The sequence below is a fragment of the Dipteris shenzhenensis genome, chromosome 9, assembly GCF_047967505.1.
Source record: "Dipteris shenzhenensis isolate YYH24624 ecotype China chromosome 9, Dip_SZ_1.0, whole genome shotgun sequence".
NCBI lineage: Eukaryota > Viridiplantae > Streptophyta > Polypodiopsida > Gleicheniales > Dipteridaceae > Dipteris > Dipteris shenzhenensis.
This window is the reverse complement of record NC_141604.1, coordinates 34,309,950-34,330,701: the sequence shown is the minus strand read 5'-3', so window position 1 is coordinate 34,330,701 and position 20,752 is coordinate 34,309,950. Positions and strand designations below refer to the sequence as shown.

Below are 20,752 nucleotides of genomic sequence, written 5' to 3'. Positions count from 1 at the left end.
AAGGCATGCAAACATAGTATATAAAAATGGTCATAGTCTTTACACTTCCAGTAGGGGCAAATTAAAATCTTCATCATAAACACCTTACCATCCATAGTTTTACAACATGTGATGGGAGTACAACCAAATGGAGGGTGAGCACAATATTAGGGGATGAAGAAAGAAACTCCTTATGCTATAACCACCTTATGGATGGTAAACTGAACCTTGGATTTCCTGTGTCTCATAGTACATGTAGAATTTATGCAAATTTGTTGGCAAGTAGTCATATATTGTACTTGTCTCTTTGGCGATCCTCCCCTATATACTTGTGTTTATCTACATCTCATGGGTGCCATACCACCAAACATCATGCTAATTCTATTTTTATTGATAGCAAATGAGAAGGTACAACCTCTTAACCCATCTCCATATCGTGTGTCTCCATTCTTTAATCTTGAATTTCTTCCACCTACTTCATATGCACATAGAAAAATTTTATGAGTTGAGAGATGAATTTTTACTCCTGTCCATTCTCGATCTATCTATGGACTTCACCAAACATTCCATGCTAAATTTTGCAAACTATTAGGGTCTCTTTTTGCTATTTAGTCACCCATCAACTATACCCTTTTTCCACAAATAAAGAATTGTCTCTACAATGTCACACGATGTTTCACCTAATATAATTTAAAAGATATGTATTTTAGATACTACTTTTTTTATGTAACTTGCATCCTTGAATCTCCTTTCAACTAACTCTACAATTTCACGCGGCGTTTCACTTAATATAATTTAAAGGATGTGTATTCTATATACTATTTTAATTTAAAGGATATGTATTCTAGATACTTCCATTTCATTGTATCTTGCATCCTTGAATCTCCTTTCAATGAGCTAGCAACAAAAAACTAACAACTCCCTTTTTCAACATCAGCATCAACTCCTCATAGTGTAATTCTTCACATTAACTAATGAAAATGAACTCTACAGTAGCTCCCCCTCAAATTGGGAAAGATTAAAAGCACATTTCTTTTGCTAAGGGGGAGAGTGGGGCTTGTATATATACATTGGCATCAGTTTTCTCTACCCCAACTTTTGTGGTTCTCAAGGTGACTACATGTGTTTAACTAAGTGATACTTAAAAAAGGACTTCTTGTGCCAAACCAATGCCACTCAATCAATCAGTATGCCACAATCAATCAAAGTGTTTGAATACTAGTGCAAATGGAGGAACAACACTTGCTAGCTAATTGTTGAATCTTGACAACCAATATTGCCACATTGTGATCATCTTGCATTTTGACATTAAGGTTACACACTAAATTTCTTTGGACTTTTATCTAAAAATTATAACCAACCATACTCCATTCCAAGATTTGAGGCTTGAATACAAGTTCCTAAAGATCTAGGACTCTTTAGTACCCATTGAATGTAAATAGTTTAAACAATAAAAGCGAGTAGGAAATCATGTAGCCATCATTCACGCCTGACATAGCCTTTAATGCATAATGGGCCTCTTCTTTTTTACCTCTTCTTTAGATTGAAATGAGCCTAAATCTCACTCGGTTTCATGAAGTCAATTGAAATGGTTGGATTTTTTCAAAAGATCCTAAATCTCACTCAGTTTCATGAATTCAATTGAAGTTGTTGCCAAGTGGTTGGATTTTTAAAGCATAATCATCCAATGCGACATGCTCCACATACATTTCATTCGCTTTTCCAAATGGAACAATTTTTTTAATGAATTTTTCCATTGCACAAGGGAACCCAATCAATGTCATTGTTTCTCTATATTTTGATGAATTGAGATAAACAACAAGATTTTATAAGCATAATCATCCAATGAGGCATGCTCCACCTAAATTTCATTCAATTTTACAACTACAAAAATATATTTTTATTTTTTTCCATTACGCAAAGGAGCCCAATCAATGTCAAAATCAACTAAGCGATTTCTTAATTCTTGTACTCATATTCATTGAGGTCTTGATCCTTGAATCTATGAAGTAATCGATGTCATGGTGCATTGACCTCATTATGAATGCTCTTCTCCTCAAGGGAAAATGCTCCACCAAATAAGAAACGTAAATGCCAGTATTCTAGAGAGATGCACCTAGATATATGTAAACCTAGGTAGTGGGCTCAAAATAACAGGTATTTTATATAAGTTCATATAAATCTAAATACATGAGAGGATTTTCAATTCACTTAGCCGTAAGAGGAAAGGAAGCTATATGTAAGTAGGAGCTTTTAAAGTACCTCTTTTCACATGTGTTTTATGTAGGCTTTTCTAGTAGTGAACCACTCATGCCATCATTGAAAACATCCTCATCTATACACATGCAGCCTAGATTCAAAGTAATGTGGGTAAAATAGCTTGTACAATGCTAAAATTATAAGCATACACACCTCCTAGATATCAAATTAGTGTAAAATTGTATATGATGATTTTGAAGAGGAACAACTTCTAAAGGAAGTAGACACCTCAATAAAATTATTGACCGAGAATATGAAATTACTTTTAGTAGATCCTTTAAACATTTTCACACCATTAACTACATAAATCGCTAAGTATCTACTGTATATTTTACTTCTTAGGTGATGATTACTACAAAGTGTGATAGTGGCATGGCTTTTGTTTTTGCAAAAATATTTATGAATGCATGTTAAGATGTTTGTAAGTTACACGTGCTATGATTCGCATGAGGACTTTGTCATTGTCAAGAATCTTTCATTGTGATGACAAAGAGAACATTAAAAAGTGTTATCTTGAAAGGGAGAAATTTGGAAGTGAGACTTTGTACACTCTATGGATGATGGATTTTTGAAATTCTTTAAGATCCATTAGCTTTCCCTATCATTTGATTTCAAAGTGTTTTATGGAGAGTATCAATGAAATCCTTGTAGCCTCGTATAATGATTGGTCAAGATAAGTTGGATAGTGGCAATCCTATGGATACTTCTTCATATTGACAAAAAGCCCTATGTATAAAACAAGGTTTCACTCGTGAGCTAATCACTAGATCCCCTACAATACACCACTTTGCAACCCTAACCCCACCCTACTATATCCTTTACCCCTGTGACACATCACTTTGCAACCCAACATTCTAAATAAGGCAAGGTTTGTGATATCCTTGCAAAATGGAAATAGGTATCTACTCTAAGTTCTTATAATGATGAAGATGAATTGTAGATATTTGTTTCGTAAGCAAGACCTATAATGCATCCCAAGATGTTTGATAGGTACATGTCCTATGGTGCTAAGTCTTAATCTTTCACATGAAAGATTTGGCATTCTAAAGAATCCTCTGCTTCTTGAGGTACAAGCAATGTGATGACAAACTAAACATTAAAAGTTTATTAAAAGGGAAAGATTTGGAAGTTAGTCTTTGTACATGTGATGGATGGTGGACTGTTTGAAAAGCTTTGTGATCCACTAATCCATATCATTTTCTTTCGAAATATTTTACCATCAAATCCATGTAGCCTTGTAGAAGGGCTGGTCAAAATAAGCATGATAATACCAACTTTATGGGATACTCCATGATATTGCATAAAACCTATGTTAAAAAAAGATTTCACTTGTCGTTTAACCACAAGATACCGCTGCAACACACGCTTCTTTCCTTTTTGCAGAGAAAAATAAAGATTAGATTACATTAGTAAGAAGTATAGCTTTACAACTAGCTACTAGGACACATTGCATAAGCAAGTCTAAAGTCCGCATGCGAACGATTTCACAACCCTAGCCATTGCCCTATTGTACCCTTTCACTCGACATTTGAATAAGGCAAGCTCCATGCAAGATTGTTTATCTTTCCAAAATGGAAATTGTCACACCCAAATCGTCTGTCTACTCTACCTTATTCTTGGAGATCATGTGTCTACACAAATCAATTGTCTACTCTAGCACAAGCGTAGAGCTCATGTCATCAACAGATGGCATCGACTTAATACTGAAAAAAAGTAGAAAGCATGGGGGTTGCTTATGAGATGTGGGCCAATGTCTTTAAGATTCATGTGTTTATGCTTCTACTAGGGTGCTTGAAGTAGGAGGTCCAATGTCCACTCTATAGAGTGCTTGACGTAGGGGTCCATCCTTTAATACTATATGGGGATGTCCCTATGGGCTTTCATGAATTATAATAGTGAGTTTTCTTTGGACTTTTGATTTACATCTTATAACCATTATAAGTCCCCCCTCCCTCCTTGGCACCCCACGTCAAACACATATACCACATACACATTCGACCATGCACACACACACCCACAAACACACACATATGCAAATGTGCATGCACTTTCCCCAAACCTCGTCTTCCCCCTTGCTAGCCTCATCCGAAGGGTGGATTCCTTTCCTTTGTTTATTATGTTCTTGAATCTATCCAATACATGACAATCGCCTTAAATTTTTATAAATAAGGCTTACTCAACCCATATATTTATTAATAAATTTGCCTTCTGAAGGAAATATTGTTGCAACGTTGTGAAGCAAAAAAGTTGGACTCCAACATTTCTTGTCATTGGAAGGGGGAAGTGGGGGCTGACTTAGCCACTAGGTTGGTCAACTATTTGGATAGATTGGAATCGTTGCACAAGGCTTATCAGTCGTTCAAGCTAAGCAAGTCACTCGCCCTTGTTAATGTGTGTGCTCAGTGATGGTTATCATGATGAAGTCTAGCCTTGCATTGCAAAGGATGAAATGAGGTTGAGAGCTTTGGATATGACTTGATTGGAATTTTGGTTTGCATTATGCAATGTAGCTATGTTGTACACTACCCCTCTCTCTCCGCACAGACAAGGTGCTAGAGTTTGCCCTTCACCATTGGTTTCGTTATGAGTCATCCCTATTTTACAAGGGGTGTTTCTTCGCCTGTATAGATTATCTCGCTTCTTGTGGTGACTTCCTTGAAACATGCATGCAAAATAGCAAGTGCATAGGCATTTCTACCCAAGTAGCCACTTGTAGCTCTCTAAGTTTGTGAGGTTGGGGGGTGACATGGGGAGGGTGGTGGACTCCTTGATGGAATGACCACATGGTGTGAAAACTTACTACAACGGCAACAATGTTAACAACACTCCTTCCTTCCTAGAACGCATGGAGGTTCAGCTCCGTAAAGCGTTTTCTGTAAGGTGGCTCAACGTTTAAGACGTATACGATACAAAAGCTTTAATGCACTAAAACAGGGTGATTAACACTTGGACGCCAATAAGAGAGATTATGCACGTAACAAAATGGCTCTGAAGGGGCCACGTGGCGGGTAAATAGATCAAAGAAGGGGCAAACATCGAAGGGATAAGATTAAAAAAAGGTGGTGAGATCAACGGCTGGGAGGCTCCGACAGGGCAGTTAAACAGGCAGGAGTAAAGGTTAAGGGACACCCAATCTCTGTCCGGCACGTGGCTTACGCGGCAGAGCGGCCTGCCAATGTGATGCCGTCACGTGGAGGGCACGGAATCCGAGCTGGCAGTCCCAGCAGCCACCGCGAATGCCGCAGCGACACGCGGAAACGTCCAACTACCAATCGGCCTCGGCGGCTAAGCGCGTAATTTGCAGAGCGATTAGAGAGAGGAGAGCCAATGATATGCCGACACGTGGGAAAGGCGCCGCGGCATTAAGGAGGGTGATTAAGGGTAATGGAGGGGATTAAGGAGGGGTGGTCATCTTCTTCGTCAATTCTGTATTTCTTCCTGGAGCTTGCCGGTAAGGTCTGGCTATGGCGGATGCCGCGTTTCCCTTGTGTACCCATCACCTTCCCCCCCCCTTTTCGCTCACCCAAATTCCTCGCAATTCCTCTCTGCATCTCTGTTTTCCCTCCTTTTCAATCTTCAGCTGCCATTAGTCCTTCTTAGTTCTCCTGCCCACCATTCAGATCTTGCCCCCCTCCCCATCCAATCCCTCCCTCCTCCCTCTCATCTTTCCCGAGGATCCTTCTTCTTCATTTAGCCCATTACATCCGTCTCCTGCTCGACTTCGCCAGCCCGGTGCTCAAGCTTCACCAATACCCGAAACCCAGAATCCATGAGAGTGCGAAGTGGCTGTCTGATGCGCGAACCGAATGATCGGTGGTATTTCTAAGGGGTAGACTTCAGTGATATAACGTGATCTTTGTCACCACGATTGTCTGATTTTGGCGTCCACACCATGGGAGGCTGCATATCATCCGCAAAACCTCCCCCGGACGATCGAGGAAAGAAGCCGGCAGCGGAAGACAAGTCGACTGCCAAGGAAGTCGCAAAGACAAAGACCAAATTGAAGTCTAATGGCACTGTTCCGTTGGGAAAGCTCACGAAATTTGGATACTCTACAGATTATAAGCAAAGATATCAACAGGGAAAGCTACTTGGCCATGGCCAGTTTGGGTACACTTACGTTGCCACCGAAATTGCTACCGGTGAAAGAGTTGCTGTCAAGACTATTGAAAAAAAGAAGGTATATGCGCCCAGTGAGATTTAGCATTCTAATACCCTCAGCGTTCTTTGATGTCGTATTTTATTGCTAGCTCTGTAACTTGCAGATGGTTCTTCCAATTGCTGTGGATGATGTGAAAAGGGAAGTCAAGATCATGCATGCACTGTCAGGACATGAAAACGTGGTGCAGTTTTACGAGGCCTTTGAGGACGATGACTACGTGTATATCGTGATGGAGTACGTCTGCCTCACCGGTAGAACATAAAAGAGAAGTTATACTGCATGTATGGATTACAATATCGTCACAATTGTTGCCCCACAGGATAGCTGTCAAAGACTGATAGGGGGTTGTGCATTCAGATGAGTAGTGTGCGAGCAAGGACTAAGACGTACACACATTGCAAGCGCGATCTCGCTGCTTTAAGTGTCCTATTTAAAGTTGGAAACAATTATCTTTGGCCATGTTTCGACTAGCCTAGAGTACCAGAATTGTGATTTTTTGAGGTGTAAGGTAGCTGAATTAGTGTAGGCTTAAGTTTTGGTATGCACATCTCTGTACTACATGTTATTTCCTTGTCACTTAATTCATCGAATGCTTGGATTCAGTGACGCTGTGTTTCGTTTTATTTTTGTCATGGTTGACTCCTGAAATTAGCCAGAGGGTTGCTTGCTCGGGTAAATCTCTTCTGTAGTGTTAGCCGACTGACCAGCATTACACTCTGAATGACTTCAGGTTATGCGAAGGCGGAGAGCTTCTGGACAGGATACTCGGCAAGTTAGTGCTTCCAGCTTTATAATTGATAAGACGTTTTTTGAGTTTCTGATTCATCTCTTTGCTATTTGCAGTTTGCCTGGCTGCTATGACTGCATTGCTTTGTTTACATTTGCATTATAGGGACTCGAAATGTTATTTAAAAAAAAATGCTAGCAATAGGTAGAGGATTGTGTGTCTAGTTGTTGGAGGTGAATAAGGTTAAATTAATGTTTCTGGTGGGCTTGCTTCAAAATATAATTTTGTTATGTGAACAAAGATACTGTGCAGTGGAGTTACAACGTTAAGTGGCTGGCTCTTTTGAAGGGGGGAGATCTTGCATTTTTGGTAATGATCATCCTCCATTCATTGGCACACCTCGACAAGTTGATTATGAATATAAGCACTAAGATCAAAACAAACACAGACATGAGAAATTTATGAGACTGATGTGTCCTGAGATCATGCATGTCAGCAGGTTGAAGGGAAGGATCCTTAAATTCTCAAACGTTGATATGAGCTAGATTATGAACCTGGAGTTGAATAAAGGAAGCAGGGCGGGTAGCTGCTGCCACCTATGAATATCTGGGATCTGATGAAAAGAACAGCTAGCCAGACTCCTTAGATAACTTGTGAGCCTGTTACAAGCCAAGAGCTAGCCTCAGCTGTGGTAGGATAGTCATCCCTGGTGGATACGTATCATGTTAGTCTGTCTCAGGATGTTATGATGGGTGAAATGTAGATATGGAGAAGAGAGGAAGCCAGCAACTAGGCTACCCATCTTGTCATGTTGTTTGTCTAGAGTTGTTATAATGAGTGAAATGCAGATCTGGAGAAGAGCAGGAAGCTAGCGAGAGAGAAAGAGAGAGGCGGGGGGGGGGGGTCGCAGACATAAATGATACAAGAATTGAACTGACACAGGAGATGTGTAGAGAGGGTATTGCACAAACAATGGACAAGGTTAGATAGGCTGGCCTCTATACAGGGCTGTATCTCCTTCAGGCATTTTGGGGTCCCTGAAGACATCACATAGAGGCATGCTGCAGTTGGAGAGTGCAAGAGTATTGGGCAACACTTTGAGGTCTCAGATCTAGCACCATTGGAGCAGCACACCATTCTCCACGTGGTGCAGCTTGCATCCAACATATGTTCAAGTGCAAATCCATTGCAGAGCTCATATCATGGCATTCCTCCCATCGATCAACAAGGAAGAACCTAGGAGCTTGAGACTTGGATTGGGTATGGACGGTGTGAACCCATTTGATGTCAAAAGCACCTCTTACAGTGTATGGCCAGTGATATTGGTGAATTATAATCTTCCACCCTCTATGGAGATTAAGAAAGGACATGTTATGTTATTCCTTCTAATTCCAGAGAAACATAAAGTCAAAAATCTTGCTGTTTATTTGGAGCCTTTGATTGACGAGCTAGAGATACTTTGGAGAGGTATCGAGATGCATGATGTGAGCAGGCCTCCCTCGTCATGAGACTTCAACTACAAAGCAATCTTGATGTGGACGTTGAGGAGGATGTAGTTCAGTGTGTGATCTCGTGGAGTCGTATATTTTCTGCTGCCCAAATTGATTTGGGCTAGCCTAGAAAGCAAGTCCCATTCAAGTTTGAAATGAATCTCTTCTGCATGGAGAGGATGGGATTGCACTTATGTGGTGGTTGCTCACTGAAAAAGCTTCCATTATTCCCACCATGCTGATGTTAGTAGTACACAATTCATTAGTTGTGTGTTCAAACACTGCAGGCTTCCACAAGGGATAGTCAATGACGGAGATGCCAAATTCATGGATCACGCTTGCTATTGGACCTCTTAACAGCTTTGGACGCTCTCTCACATTCAGTACAACAGATGACATTGAGACTATTGGAAATCTAGGATCAATGCCCCACTTGTGAGCCTATGTAATGTTGGGTGTAGATTGTGCGACTATGGCATGCAGGGGGAGCGAGAGGGGCTCCCATGTCAGCAGCAAATAGGCTGTCATGTGGGCAGCAATTAAATGTCTTTCTGGGGCAGCCTCATGGCCACGAAACCCAACATAGCTGGTCGTCCCACAGTCCTCCAGGGCTGTGAATATGTCCATCTTCAGGGCTGGCTCTTGGGCTTAAAGATGCTCTGCCAGGGGCTCATCAAGCGGACAGAAGGGCTGGTACAGAGCCAGCTGCCTACATGGCAGGGTCGTGGAGGGTACCTGACATGTTGGCAGCAGTCTGGCTGCAGGTTCGCAGGTGTGCAGACAGGCTGGCGTACAGTCAGTACAAGGCACCAGCAGAAGGGCCTGTCTATAGGCAGAAGAGGCTGCAGCAGTCGGAAGTCTTATAGACTGCAGTCGGCAGTCTGTGGAGGAATTTGCAGGTCTGCAGTCTGTGGAGGAATTCGCAGGTGGGCCAGTCAGCCCTGTTCTGGTCAGCTGGCAGACTGACTGGTATGGGCAGTTTGTAGAAGTCTGGTTGGCCAGACAGAGGACTTACTAGCCCTATAGAAGGTCAGTTCAGTTTTGCAGCAATTCAGCCATTATTGCGCTGCACTGGCAAATTCCTACAGGCAGTAGGTGTTGGGGAGCAGCATGCAGAGCTCACCCTAGAGCAAGTTACTGCAGAGAGTTCAGCAAACAGAGCTAATGTTGGTGCCATACCTCAGCAGATGTTTGCTGGTGATGTTGGGACACATTTGGAGTTGGAGCTTCTTTTGTACAGATTTCTATGGAGATGTGTTTTGTCTGTACGTCTTCGTATTCTCTCTGATCTGAAAGTGCTCTCTATATCTTCTCGTTTCTGCACAAGTCTTGAAGCAGGATAACTGGGTATTGTACCATGGTATACCTTCTGCAGTAGATGTCTTACTTTCTTAGTTGGTAATTACCGGGGAGATTATCTATCTTTACGCTGTATTTAGCTATGCTATGTTGTGGGCAAGTGTAGGTTTATTTTACAACAGACACATGGACAGTCTGAGAGCTTGAGGAATAGTTACGATACTTTGATTATGGCACATGAAAATTGTTTGCAGAATTTTGCTATAATCCTGCTAGAACCTCAATATCTAGCAAGCAAAGTGTGATTTAGTTCTAGCAGATGGAACTTTTCTACAATTGGCCCAAAACATTACATAGAATGCCTAGGCTAAACATGAAAAGTATGCAAATGAGGACACTGAATATGTGAACTCCAAAGAGAGTTTCTATGTACCATTGAGATTGCACCGAAGAGCATCACTCTACTAGCTACTGAACCGTCATCTGTGTACAGCAGCACAGCCTTGAGACACGTCATCTAATTTTGAAGGCAAAATTTATTGGAGCAGGGACAGAAAAGTACAAAGTAGGCCAAAGCAAGTACTTTAGGGTTGGGGAGCATTAGAATGGTAAAAATGGGATAAGAAGAAGTTATCTAAACACTATCCCCTGTAAGCATATTATTTTTTTATGTGACTAAAGATGTAATCTGCATCACGTCTCCATGCTAATGCTTCCAGCTCTCATCACTCTGTCTCTTCCTCTACTCCCTCAGCCCCCTTATCTCCAAGCTTCCTTCTCTCTGCCTCTCCCTTCTCCTTCCTTCTTACTACCCTTGTGTTCAATTAGGCCCCTCTTCCATATTTGGCCCTTCTCCTTGGTTGCAAAGTTTGCTTTCCCTCCTTTTCACCTTTTTTTCAAATGTCACATGGATAAGACCATGAATATCAAACCTGTTGATGAGTTCTGAAAAGGATACAATTTGGAATTGATTGATGTAGTTGAAGTTGTTCCGATGGTGCTAAGAGCTTGTTGGACATTTTATAATGACCCATCCCTTCCTTCCGTTCCATAATTATACGGTTTAAGGTTTTCAAACTGGTCACAATTGCTTTAAAGTTGTCAGGAAAGACAGTCGATACAGGGAAAAAGATGCAGCAGAGGTCGTGAGGCACACTTGGCCACAATTTTTAAGGTTTTTAAACTGGTCACAATTGCTTTTGAATTGTCAGGAAAGACAGTCGATACAGTGAAAAAGATGCAGCAAAGGTCGTGAGGCAGATGCTGAAGGTCGCTGCTCGTTGCCATCTGAACGGAGTTGTACACCGAGATTTAAAGCCTGAAGTATGATCGACCTGCAATATTGCCATTTCAAAGTTTTTCTTCCTTGTTGTGTTGCCACTACTTTCCTCTCATAGAATAAGAACTCTCTAGATCTTTGCACGTCCTAATATGGATGTCTATATATGACTCAGAATTTTCTTTTCAAATCACGAGCTGAAGACTCACCTCTGAAGGCCACGGATTTTGGCTTGTCAGATTTTATCAAGCCAGGTACACTGTGAATTCTTTTTCTGGCTTTGCAGTTTGTTGAATATATTGGGTGGGCTTAGACAGCATACCAAAGGTGTGGCAGCTAGGGAGTGAAGGATGATCTGTTTCTCCTGCTTAAGCCTGAAAGTAAGCTCATTTTCTCAATTGGGCAGGTAGCAAATTCCATGATGTTGTTGGAAGTGCGTATTATGTTGCACCTGAAGTTCTGAAGAGGAAATCAGGCCCAGAGTCTGATGTTTGGAGCATTGGAGTTATCACATACATACTTTTATGTGGAAGGCGTCCATTTTGGGACAAAACAGAAGATGGAATATTCAAAGAGGTACGCCGTTCTTGCTTCTGGTGTAATTTAAACTTTCTAGTTAATTATTAATTTTTATTGTCTTTCCAGGTTTTGAAGAAGAAGCCTGACTTTCGGGAAAAGCCATGGCCATCTATCAGCTCTATTGCAAAAGACTTTGTAAAGAAACTTTTAGTCAAAGATCCACGAGCAAGACTTACTGCTGCTCAAGCATTATGTATGTCCCTTTAATTAAGCACGTCTGTGCAAACAAATTTCTGCTCAAGCATTATGTGTGTCCCTTTAATTAAGCACATTTGTGCAAACAAATTTCCACCACGTAAACCACCGGAATACTAAATTTCAAACATGGTATGTACTTCCGGTGCAGCTCATCCATGGGTTAGAGAAGGTGGAGAGGCACCAGACATCCCCTTGGATATATCCGTTCTTTCAAATATGCGCGAGTTCGTCAAATACAGTCGATTAAAGCAAATTGCTTTGAAGGTGAGTCCGATTCCGGCCTCTTCATGGATCTGATTGAGGGTCGTGTTGCTGCCATTGTTGATATGTCTTGGGAAGGGGTGGGTTACAGTCTCATTAATGCATCTTATGTTTTACAGGCACTAGCAAGCACTCTTGATAGTGATGAGATTGCTGATTTGCGTGACCAATTCAATGCTATTGATATGGATAAAAATGGAACAATTACATTGGATGAGATAAAACAGGTTTCAGCAACTTACCCTGAATTTTGATTTCTTATCGTCTGCTTGCTCTGCCGATTCTTCAGAATTTTAGTGTCTTTTGTCCTCGAATGAGTTAAATGTGTAGCGTCAAATAAGCAATGGACTCTCATTCTTTACTTAGCTGACAGATTTTAAAGTTATGCCACTCCCAATGTCTTGTATATCCAGGCATAATGCTCACTGATAATATGCAATATTTGATTTTCCACAAAAGACAATCTATATGCTATTACTGCTCAAAGTTCCATGAGAAAATGCAGCAGAATTTTGTTGGGAAAATCTTAGTTCCTGTTTCTTTATATTCAAGGTGGATGGATGAGAGTTGTGGTTCTGTCTTATGGGTAAGCTGATTAAGCAGAGGACTCTCCATGGCTGTCCTTGATGAAATTCTTTTGACAGCACATATTTATTAATGCTTTTTTTTGGGGGCGTCTGAATCTGTGTAGGCATTGGCTAAAGATCAGCCTTGGCGTCTGAAGGAATCCAAAGTCTTAGAGATTCTAAAAGCGGTATGATAAATTTGAAAATTAGAAGTTGAGGTTCAATGGCATGAAAATTTTCTTACTTGGTGGTCTTTAGTCTTAGTAGTTGAAGATGAATGGTGTTAGCAGATGGACAGCAACAGCGATGGACTTATAGACTTTGAAGAGTTTGTGGCTGCAACGTTGCATGTACATCAGCTGGAAGAACTTGATATTGAAAAGTGGCATCAACGGACTCGTACAGCCTTTGACAAGTTTGATAGTGACAAGGATGGGTACATCACTCCTGAAGAATTGAGAGTGGTGAGTTTGTTTTATTATGCTATATGGTTTCTTGCAGAGAAATGAGAATGGAATAGGCTTTGTCCCTTTATTCTATCTACCAAACCAACAGCCAGGTTATGAAGTGGTTGCAACTTAATTGAACTCCAATGCTGGAGAGGGTGGACATTTATAGAAAGGCATGAACTTTCAGAAAACATTTAGGGCTAGTTTCCGCCAGGGCTGTGACTAGATGTGTTTGTTAAAGAGGAGGTCAAACACTTGCAGAGAATGGAAAGAAGGGGGTCCCATCCAAATGCAAAGGCTGGAAACCAACCTCAATCGACTCGCTAGACAGGAGTGTCCCGACTTATAATGGTGAGCCATGCTAACAGGCCGCTTTGAGACCAGCAAGGATTGGTATGCCACATGAGTGGCCCATGGTAGGGCAAGAGTGGACTGCCAGGCGGGCAGTAAATGAGCACTTGGAGGATGGTTAAGGCTGCTACCGTTTGCCATGAAGGAGTCTGCCCTCCCATCGAGAGGTCTGATAGAAACTCAGTGTGAAGGCCTTTGTATAAATGGATGCCCTAGTGCGTATGGTCATGAGGGGGAAACTACACCCTTTGTTTTGTTGTTTTGTCACTTGAGAGGATCAGTCCAGACGGGTCCTGAACTCATCTAAATATTAGCAACTGATATGGCATTCACAAAACTAACTGCTGGCATTGCTACCATCAGTGCGAATCATCTCACAATTTTGAAAGGGAACAAAAACCATTCTATGTCTGCCGTTTACCATGTGACGTTCTTGAGAGCGATCAGTCTTTGTTTCCAGAGAAATGGAGGTAGATGTCTTTACTGGACCTGGTAACTGAACGCCCCCTTAATCTTGAAGTACAAGGCTGGGATTTTAATAAATTTTTTACAAAGAGCAATCCTTTTTCCTGCTATAGTGCCGTTGGGAGTCCTTGCACCTCAGGGAACGCATGCATACTTTTTTGCATGCTTGTGCATTTCTGGAATATTGATGACGTATATGTCAACCTATTCCAGAGCTTTAGTAGCCTAAATCTTTTCATGTCTTTTTGGCAGTACACTGGAATAAAAGGCTCTATCGATAATTTACTGGACGAAGCTGATACTGATAAAGATGGCAGGATAAGTCTACCCGAGTTCCAAAGACTGCTAAGACAGGTCAGTATGGAATCCAATACTGTTGATCAGAATAGGAAGGACCAGCGACCACCCAAGTAGCTGTCGCTACTTGCCTTGTTCGTACATGGAAGAAGCCTTGGGGTTTATATGTCAGAAGATGCCCATAGATAACCTTGTCAATGGCCTTTAGACGCTGTGTGTGCATGACATGTCCAACAGAGGCCTCTTCTTGTTTGAGCAATGTGGCGCTCAAGGGAAAGATTCTGCACCACAATGTAACTGCCTGCCATCTGCTTCGGATTAAGGTGAAGCACTAAACCAGGTTGGTTGCCATTTATTGATTCTTGCAAGTATGGTGCAAGAGGCAGAATTACAAGCCTCCTCCGGAATGAATCTAATGGAGGGATGGCATTCCATTCAGCTTGGATTGGAGCGACGAAGGTGCTCCTAATCACTGGTTTTTCTATCAATCTTACCCTGAGCTGTTCATGTTTCCAGATTTCACTATGTTTTCGTGCCAGTGTGTGCTGGACCTACATGCTTTCTGATGATTAGACGAATTGTAAATGAACTGCTGATCGTGGACAGTGCAGTATTAAAGTTTTATCTTTTCCTCGCTCAATGGCAGTACAGAATTGAAGTCCTTTTGCCTAATTTTTGATTGTATTTGTGAGTGGAGTTTCTTTTCTAGACTTGTTTTCTTTTTGGAAAGATTTCCTCACAGTTATGTTAGCTTTGCTTGTCCCTGCATTAAAAATGAATATGAAATTATAGTCACACGACATGATCTCAAATTTGAAAATGTTGAAGCAAATTACTAGGTGGTTTTCATACGTTCTCATGAATATGGATTGATCAGTACTTAAATTAAGGGATTGGGATCCACAAAACCATGAAGTAGCATGTAAATACTTGCAAGGGTCATGCTAAAGAAGGTTCAAACCCCATTTTAATTTTACAAAGTATGTCAAAGATAAGATGTGGTTTGTCAATAAAAGAGAGTATTATATCCACACATTTATTGTAAGTAGCTGAAATCTCATCCACTTGTTGACTTTGCATGTGTAGGCATACATGGACCACTGATTATACAGTGAATTGGCAGTGTAGGAGTAAATATAATAGAGCTGTTGCAGTATTTGCCAAAGACAAGATAGTGAAGTAATTATTTGTTGTGGGTGTGGCCCCATCCCAAATGTGTTGCAATGTTTTCTTGTCTTTTAGGTTGCGAGCTAGTTATGAGCACGAAGAGGCACTAGAGGTTTTTACAGGAATTGCAATGTGAGTTACGTTTCTTCAACAGCAATAATAAGATTTGCCTTCCATTGGGGGATATACAACTTGGTAGGAGAGGCTTGATTTACCTAGGATGCACCATCAAACTAGTTGCTTAGGCTTGATTGATGACTTATAACCTTGACAAGCTAGATAATGAGTGTTTCTAGATCCATTTTGAGTACAACATTGTATGCTGTATAGGATTGTATGCAAGTGAATTTTGGATTACAAACCTACAAGATGTCATGATGATTTGTGCATCTCCAATTAGTTAGCCCATCCCACAAGACGGTCTTGTTTGGTTTGTAGTAAAGGCATTTGGAGATGCACATCTCCTTCTAAACCGTCATGTGTATTCATTGAGCTCATTAGTATATTTGTAGTTAGAGGTAGGCAAATGTAGGCTTAGTGGGAATGATAATTGGTAGCACATGTGACCTATGGTTTCACTCACATGGTATGTTAGCAGACCATGCTCGTACTCCATAAATGTGTCCATGTTGTGCTTGACTCATAATGACTTGTGGCAAGTATACAATGGTCGAATCGAAACTCTACTTGTTGAGATGATGCCTTATTAAGACGAGTTTCTCTTTCATGGAGGGTTGCATTCATACTTACAACGTGACCTCATAAAGATTGATTGGATCATCGTGAGAGAGCTTGAAGTTTGAGCACATTGATTTATAATAAGAGGTTTTGGCCACATCAAGGGTTGAGAATATAGCCCATGCAACACGTAGAAGGTGGTGCTCATGACGTTCCCAAAAATAAAATTCATCAATTAGTCTTGGCGGGGCAAGAATGAGTGGAAAAGGCCATGATTAACCCAAGTCCCAAAACGTGAATAGGCTCGCTCTCTTGAAGCTTCTGGGCTTTGCCTCTCTCCCTCTATATATGTGTCACCCCCCTCACTCAGGTGCTCACTCTATCCCTCCCTCAAGTTGCCTCCCATCTCAGGTGCTCACTCTCTCGCTCTGTGCTTACTTCTCTCACCCTTCTCTCCAACTGTGCGTGAGGGAGGGCCTCAGTTGCTCTCGTAACATACTTTGCTCACAGTCGTAGCTTCATAGTCTTCAATGTTGAGCTGTTGATTGTAATCACATTAAAGACAGAGAACATAGCAACTCTACCCTTGATTCATTCGGCACAAGTATTAGAGACTCTCCCTCTCTACGTCCCTCTCTCGCAGCAACCATGTCTTTCAGGAAATCTCACTTAGGGAATTCTCTTTACAAAATTGGAATCAATTTGCAATCAAAACAATTAGTGGTTTCGTAGTTGCGATTTTTTGAAGTTAAATAAGCCATTAGGATTAGGAGATATGCCCTATGGAAAAGAACTTATATCAATGCTTGGAAAAACAACCATCTAAATCAACACTCACCTTTCGGCGCTTAGCCTATATCTGAAAGTTCCACAATTCCAAATTTTTAGGGTGTAAATGATATCCTTTTAGGTGACTATCAAGATGGCTATTGAGGGAACCTGACGACCTCCAATCATCATGATGTTGGACACCGTCTCCAAAACATTATCCTCTAGCAAGGGTAAAGGATGTGGGCAGGTAGGACGCATTGCATTTTGTGCCTCTATTCTGATTACCCATTGACCTTGGATCATGTATGTTGGAGAGCTTGGATCAATGGAGAAAGCATGACCCCCCTCCGCCATCCCCCAAGTGAAGTCTTGTTGCATCCTCTATGTGTTGGCCACAATTCGGAGGGCACCGAACAAGATCCTCTACATTGTTGGGCAGCCCAAAAGACAGTGCAGAATTGTCTAAAAAATTCTATGTATAATAGTGGCAATTAGCATCTGTTTGCATCTACTCTAGCCAAAGGACAATGGGCAAGCCTCCGTGCACCATGAATAGGAGATCTTCCATGGCTTGAAGCTGGTCTAAAGATGTGACCAAAAGCATGGAATAACCTCAAGGGGAACCTATTACTCAGCCCAATCTCTCTCTCTCTCTCTCTCTCTCTCTCTCTCTCTCTCTCTCTCAGGGGTCTAACCTAATGGCTCCAATTGAAGATGTTAGCCTATGCGAGTCGTGTAGGAGAAAAAGGGTACCTCCTCCACCATGTCCAAGCACCCTACTCATATGGAACAAAACCAATCACTTGGATCCACTTTATCTCTCAGAGAAGTTGGCCCTCCCATAACCAAGGGCACCACCAGTCTCCCTCCTGTTGTGTCTAGACTAGGATTGGATCAATCGTCCAATCCTTGTCTAGGCGTCCCACCATCGTGACCCTCTACCACTTGAGCAAGTCCAAACCTCATTAGCCTCAAGGTCCACCATTGTCTTGGGTTGCAAAAGACCTCTAGTCCCCAAATGATAAAGTTTGCATAGGTAGGAGTCAAGAGATTGCCTCAAAAACTTGATCTTGAGAAGTACCTTGGTCCTCAAACTATCCGTACCAATGATGGGGTTCCGAGGAACTATGTGGTCCCTCCCACCATGCCTCGAGGACCACCACATCAATCTCCGGCATCCAAATTCCTACCCCCTTCAGATGAAAGTGCCTACCCTTGTGACTTACGTCTGTAGGAAGGCGGCTCCAAGTCCCAAAAGACCAAGCTGGGCCATTGTGCCACAGGACCCAACCAATATAAGCTCGATGTCATAGCACGTTGTGTCCCTCCTAGCCTCGAACTTCAAGATACCATATGAGTGGTTGCCTCTCAAGCTCATTTGAGCAAGATGGATTGGCCAAATGACTGGTCTAAACAATGTTGACAAACCCTATGAAGACTCCTCGTCAGGGGAGAGCCCTTCCCTATGAGGGCAGTCTTTGAAAAAATTCACTTGTGGTACTGCCAACCTTTTGTACGGGGAGTGTTCCTAAGAATAGCCTTGTTGAAGCGAGAGCTTCAAGGGCCTAGGGCCTGGGGTGAGTCATGTACCATTAGCTTGCCCAAAAGAGATTTTCTCTACGTCTCAAGATCAATAATGCCAAGTCCTCCCTGTGCCTGGGGTAGGATCACCATCTGCCAAGCGACCCCATCTCTAGTGTTCCTCATACCATCCAAACCTTCCCATAAGGTTTTTGCATTAGGCACGAAAGCTAACCCATGCAACCTATGTGAAACCACCAGCAAGAGGCTATCTACCAAGCCTTTTACTCAGGAGTATTTGATTGGAATCTTGCGCCTTGCTTGCTAGAGAGAGATTGGCTGAGCTCTAGTACAAAAGCTTGTGCTCACACTCTCGCACAGGGGCAATCTATTGCTCTGTTCAAATATCAGTGCCGACTTGGCAACCTAGGTATCTAGCTGTGTGTCCCCCTAGAATCCATCGAAAGCCAAACAAAACATGTCTGTGTGTCCTGGATTATTGCAGCGAGGTGAGGCAGTAACTATAAACTCAAGACCAAGGGGTGTCTAACAAAGTGATCAGTCTCCACTAGCATATTTCAGAGATCGGATACATCCCCCCCCCCCCCTTTGGAATCAAACAAATCCAACCTCAAGTCAAGGATTATGGGAGAGAGCTGGAGTCGAAAATCTCTAAAGAGCCAACTAAAGGTGGGGGTTAATGTGCTCCCACAATCACTAAAGGAAGGTGTCAATTTGTCCTCCCTGAGGAAATTTTCAAAGGAGGGAGGGCCTTGAGAGCCTCCAAAATCTATTCATTAGTGAAAGGCACCTTTACCTATGTCATACTTTTGGAAACCACTACCAAGATATGGGCCCAGATTGCCTTTTGGACAAAAACAATTGCCAATAGAAGTCTATGGTCATCTCTACCCGCTCGCATCTCTCAATCAATAGAGCTATGTCTCTACTGAGTGCGGGCCAGGGTCTTTGTCTAGTCATCTTGTCTCCTTGTACCCATCATGCTCGAGAAGACGGATCTTTGTAGCCTAAATGTCCAGCCTCATGCTCTCCTAATAACGGTTTGCAAGCTACTGTGAGATTGGATCCTCCTCTCTAAGTCACTGATCCTCTATAGAGTGGAGTCTAGATTGTGGTGAAGTCACTCTATGGAGGAGTAGTTGATCTTCATGATTAGTGGCGGAGTCACTCTATGGAGGCTAGATCACCTGCTCTCTAAGCCACTCCGAGACTGGACCCTACAGAGCGTGTCGCTGATAAAGAGCTTGGGATTCAATGCTCCTCTAGATCATGCCAGCCACCCAAGTAGCCCAAACGCCCTCAAGGGATTTTTTGGTTGTTCCGAAATCTATGTAGCAACCTACTGGTGTGGTAAAGCCTCAGGGATACAAACCCCTTTTGTGGGAGTTCACAGGGGGCTAATTTAGGTGAAGCAGAGTGGTCTGACATCATCATACTTGCCAAAATACCCATGTTACCCCCTCTATGCATTGCCCAATCCCCACATACAACCTATCAAGATGCTCTAGCAAGCCATTCATGACTCTACTGGCTAAAGGAGAAGCGAAGGATATCGAGAAGTCTAGAGAAATCCACCTCTCTGCATGAGTCACGACCACTAATCGTCGTAAAGATGAACCTTTCCTCTCAGCCATCGACATCCATGAGAAGGAGGCTCTACATTGCTTATTGTCCTCAAACTCTAGGTTGTTGAAGTCACATCCAACAACCCAAGCGTCAACATCTGGGAGGTTCTCGGTTTGTCGCCTCCAAAAAGTAGGGTGTTGCTGTCTATACAAGCAATGGCATAGACATTTAAGATCATGATCCTGGAGTCACCCATCCATAGACCAATCCACATTGCCGGCCTTGTGATGAGTTCACACTAATCGTACACATCCAGGGCAACAAATAGAAATGCATACCCCTCCACTCCTACCTATGGTACCTCAGGGCCCCTCCTCGAGAGAGAAGACGGCATTGGCGCCTGATGTCCAACTAAAGAGAACATGTGCTCTTCAATCATGAGAAAATACATTGCCCATCCTACCACAGTGCTTTGCAACTCCTAACAAAGTATCATGCGTTGTGGCTACTACCATGCACGATCGTGAAGCCTGTCCATGTTCCAATCACCATGGTCCAACTCATGGCAAAGTGAAAGCCTAAATGACAACCTTGGCTTTCTGTAACTTCATCAAGGTTTGGAAGGAGAATAGTTCATGTCTATGAGCAATGCGCTAATGGCATGACA

The 20,752-nt window shown here is 42.2% G+C and overlaps 1 protein-coding gene across 4 annotated transcripts; it reads left to right on the top strand.

The window, feature by feature from the left end:
- Positions 1-5,945: 5,945 nt before the first annotated feature.
- LOC147898559 (calcium-dependent protein kinase 28-like) lies at positions 5,946-15,031 on the top strand. 4 transcript variants are annotated; one of them, XR_015541540.1, is made up of 14 exons: positions 5,946-6,418; positions 6,504-6,634; positions 7,131-7,172; positions 11,128-11,239; positions 11,371-11,449; positions 11,602-11,771; positions 11,841-11,967; positions 12,121-12,236; positions 12,353-12,460; positions 12,925-12,987; positions 13,090-13,263; positions 14,317-14,418; positions 14,599-14,684; positions 14,878-15,019. XR_015541540.1 is itself a non-coding variant. In XM_087379264.1 (13 exons), the coding sequence occupies exons 1-13, from the start codon at positions 6,131-6,133 to the stop codon at positions 14,614-14,616; spliced, it is 1,530 nt and encodes a 509-aa protein (XP_087235390.1). In that variant the 5' UTR covers positions 5,946-6,130; the 3' UTR covers positions 14,617-15,031. The 4 variants fall into 4 exon arrangements, 2 of the variants coding, with proteins under 2 accessions (XP_087235390.1, XP_087235389.1); XR_015541539.1 differs by having other exon boundaries at positions 14,317-14,684; XM_087379264.1 differs by having other exon boundaries at positions 14,599-15,031.
- The last annotated feature ends 5,721 nt before the right edge of the window (positions 15,032-20,752 follow it).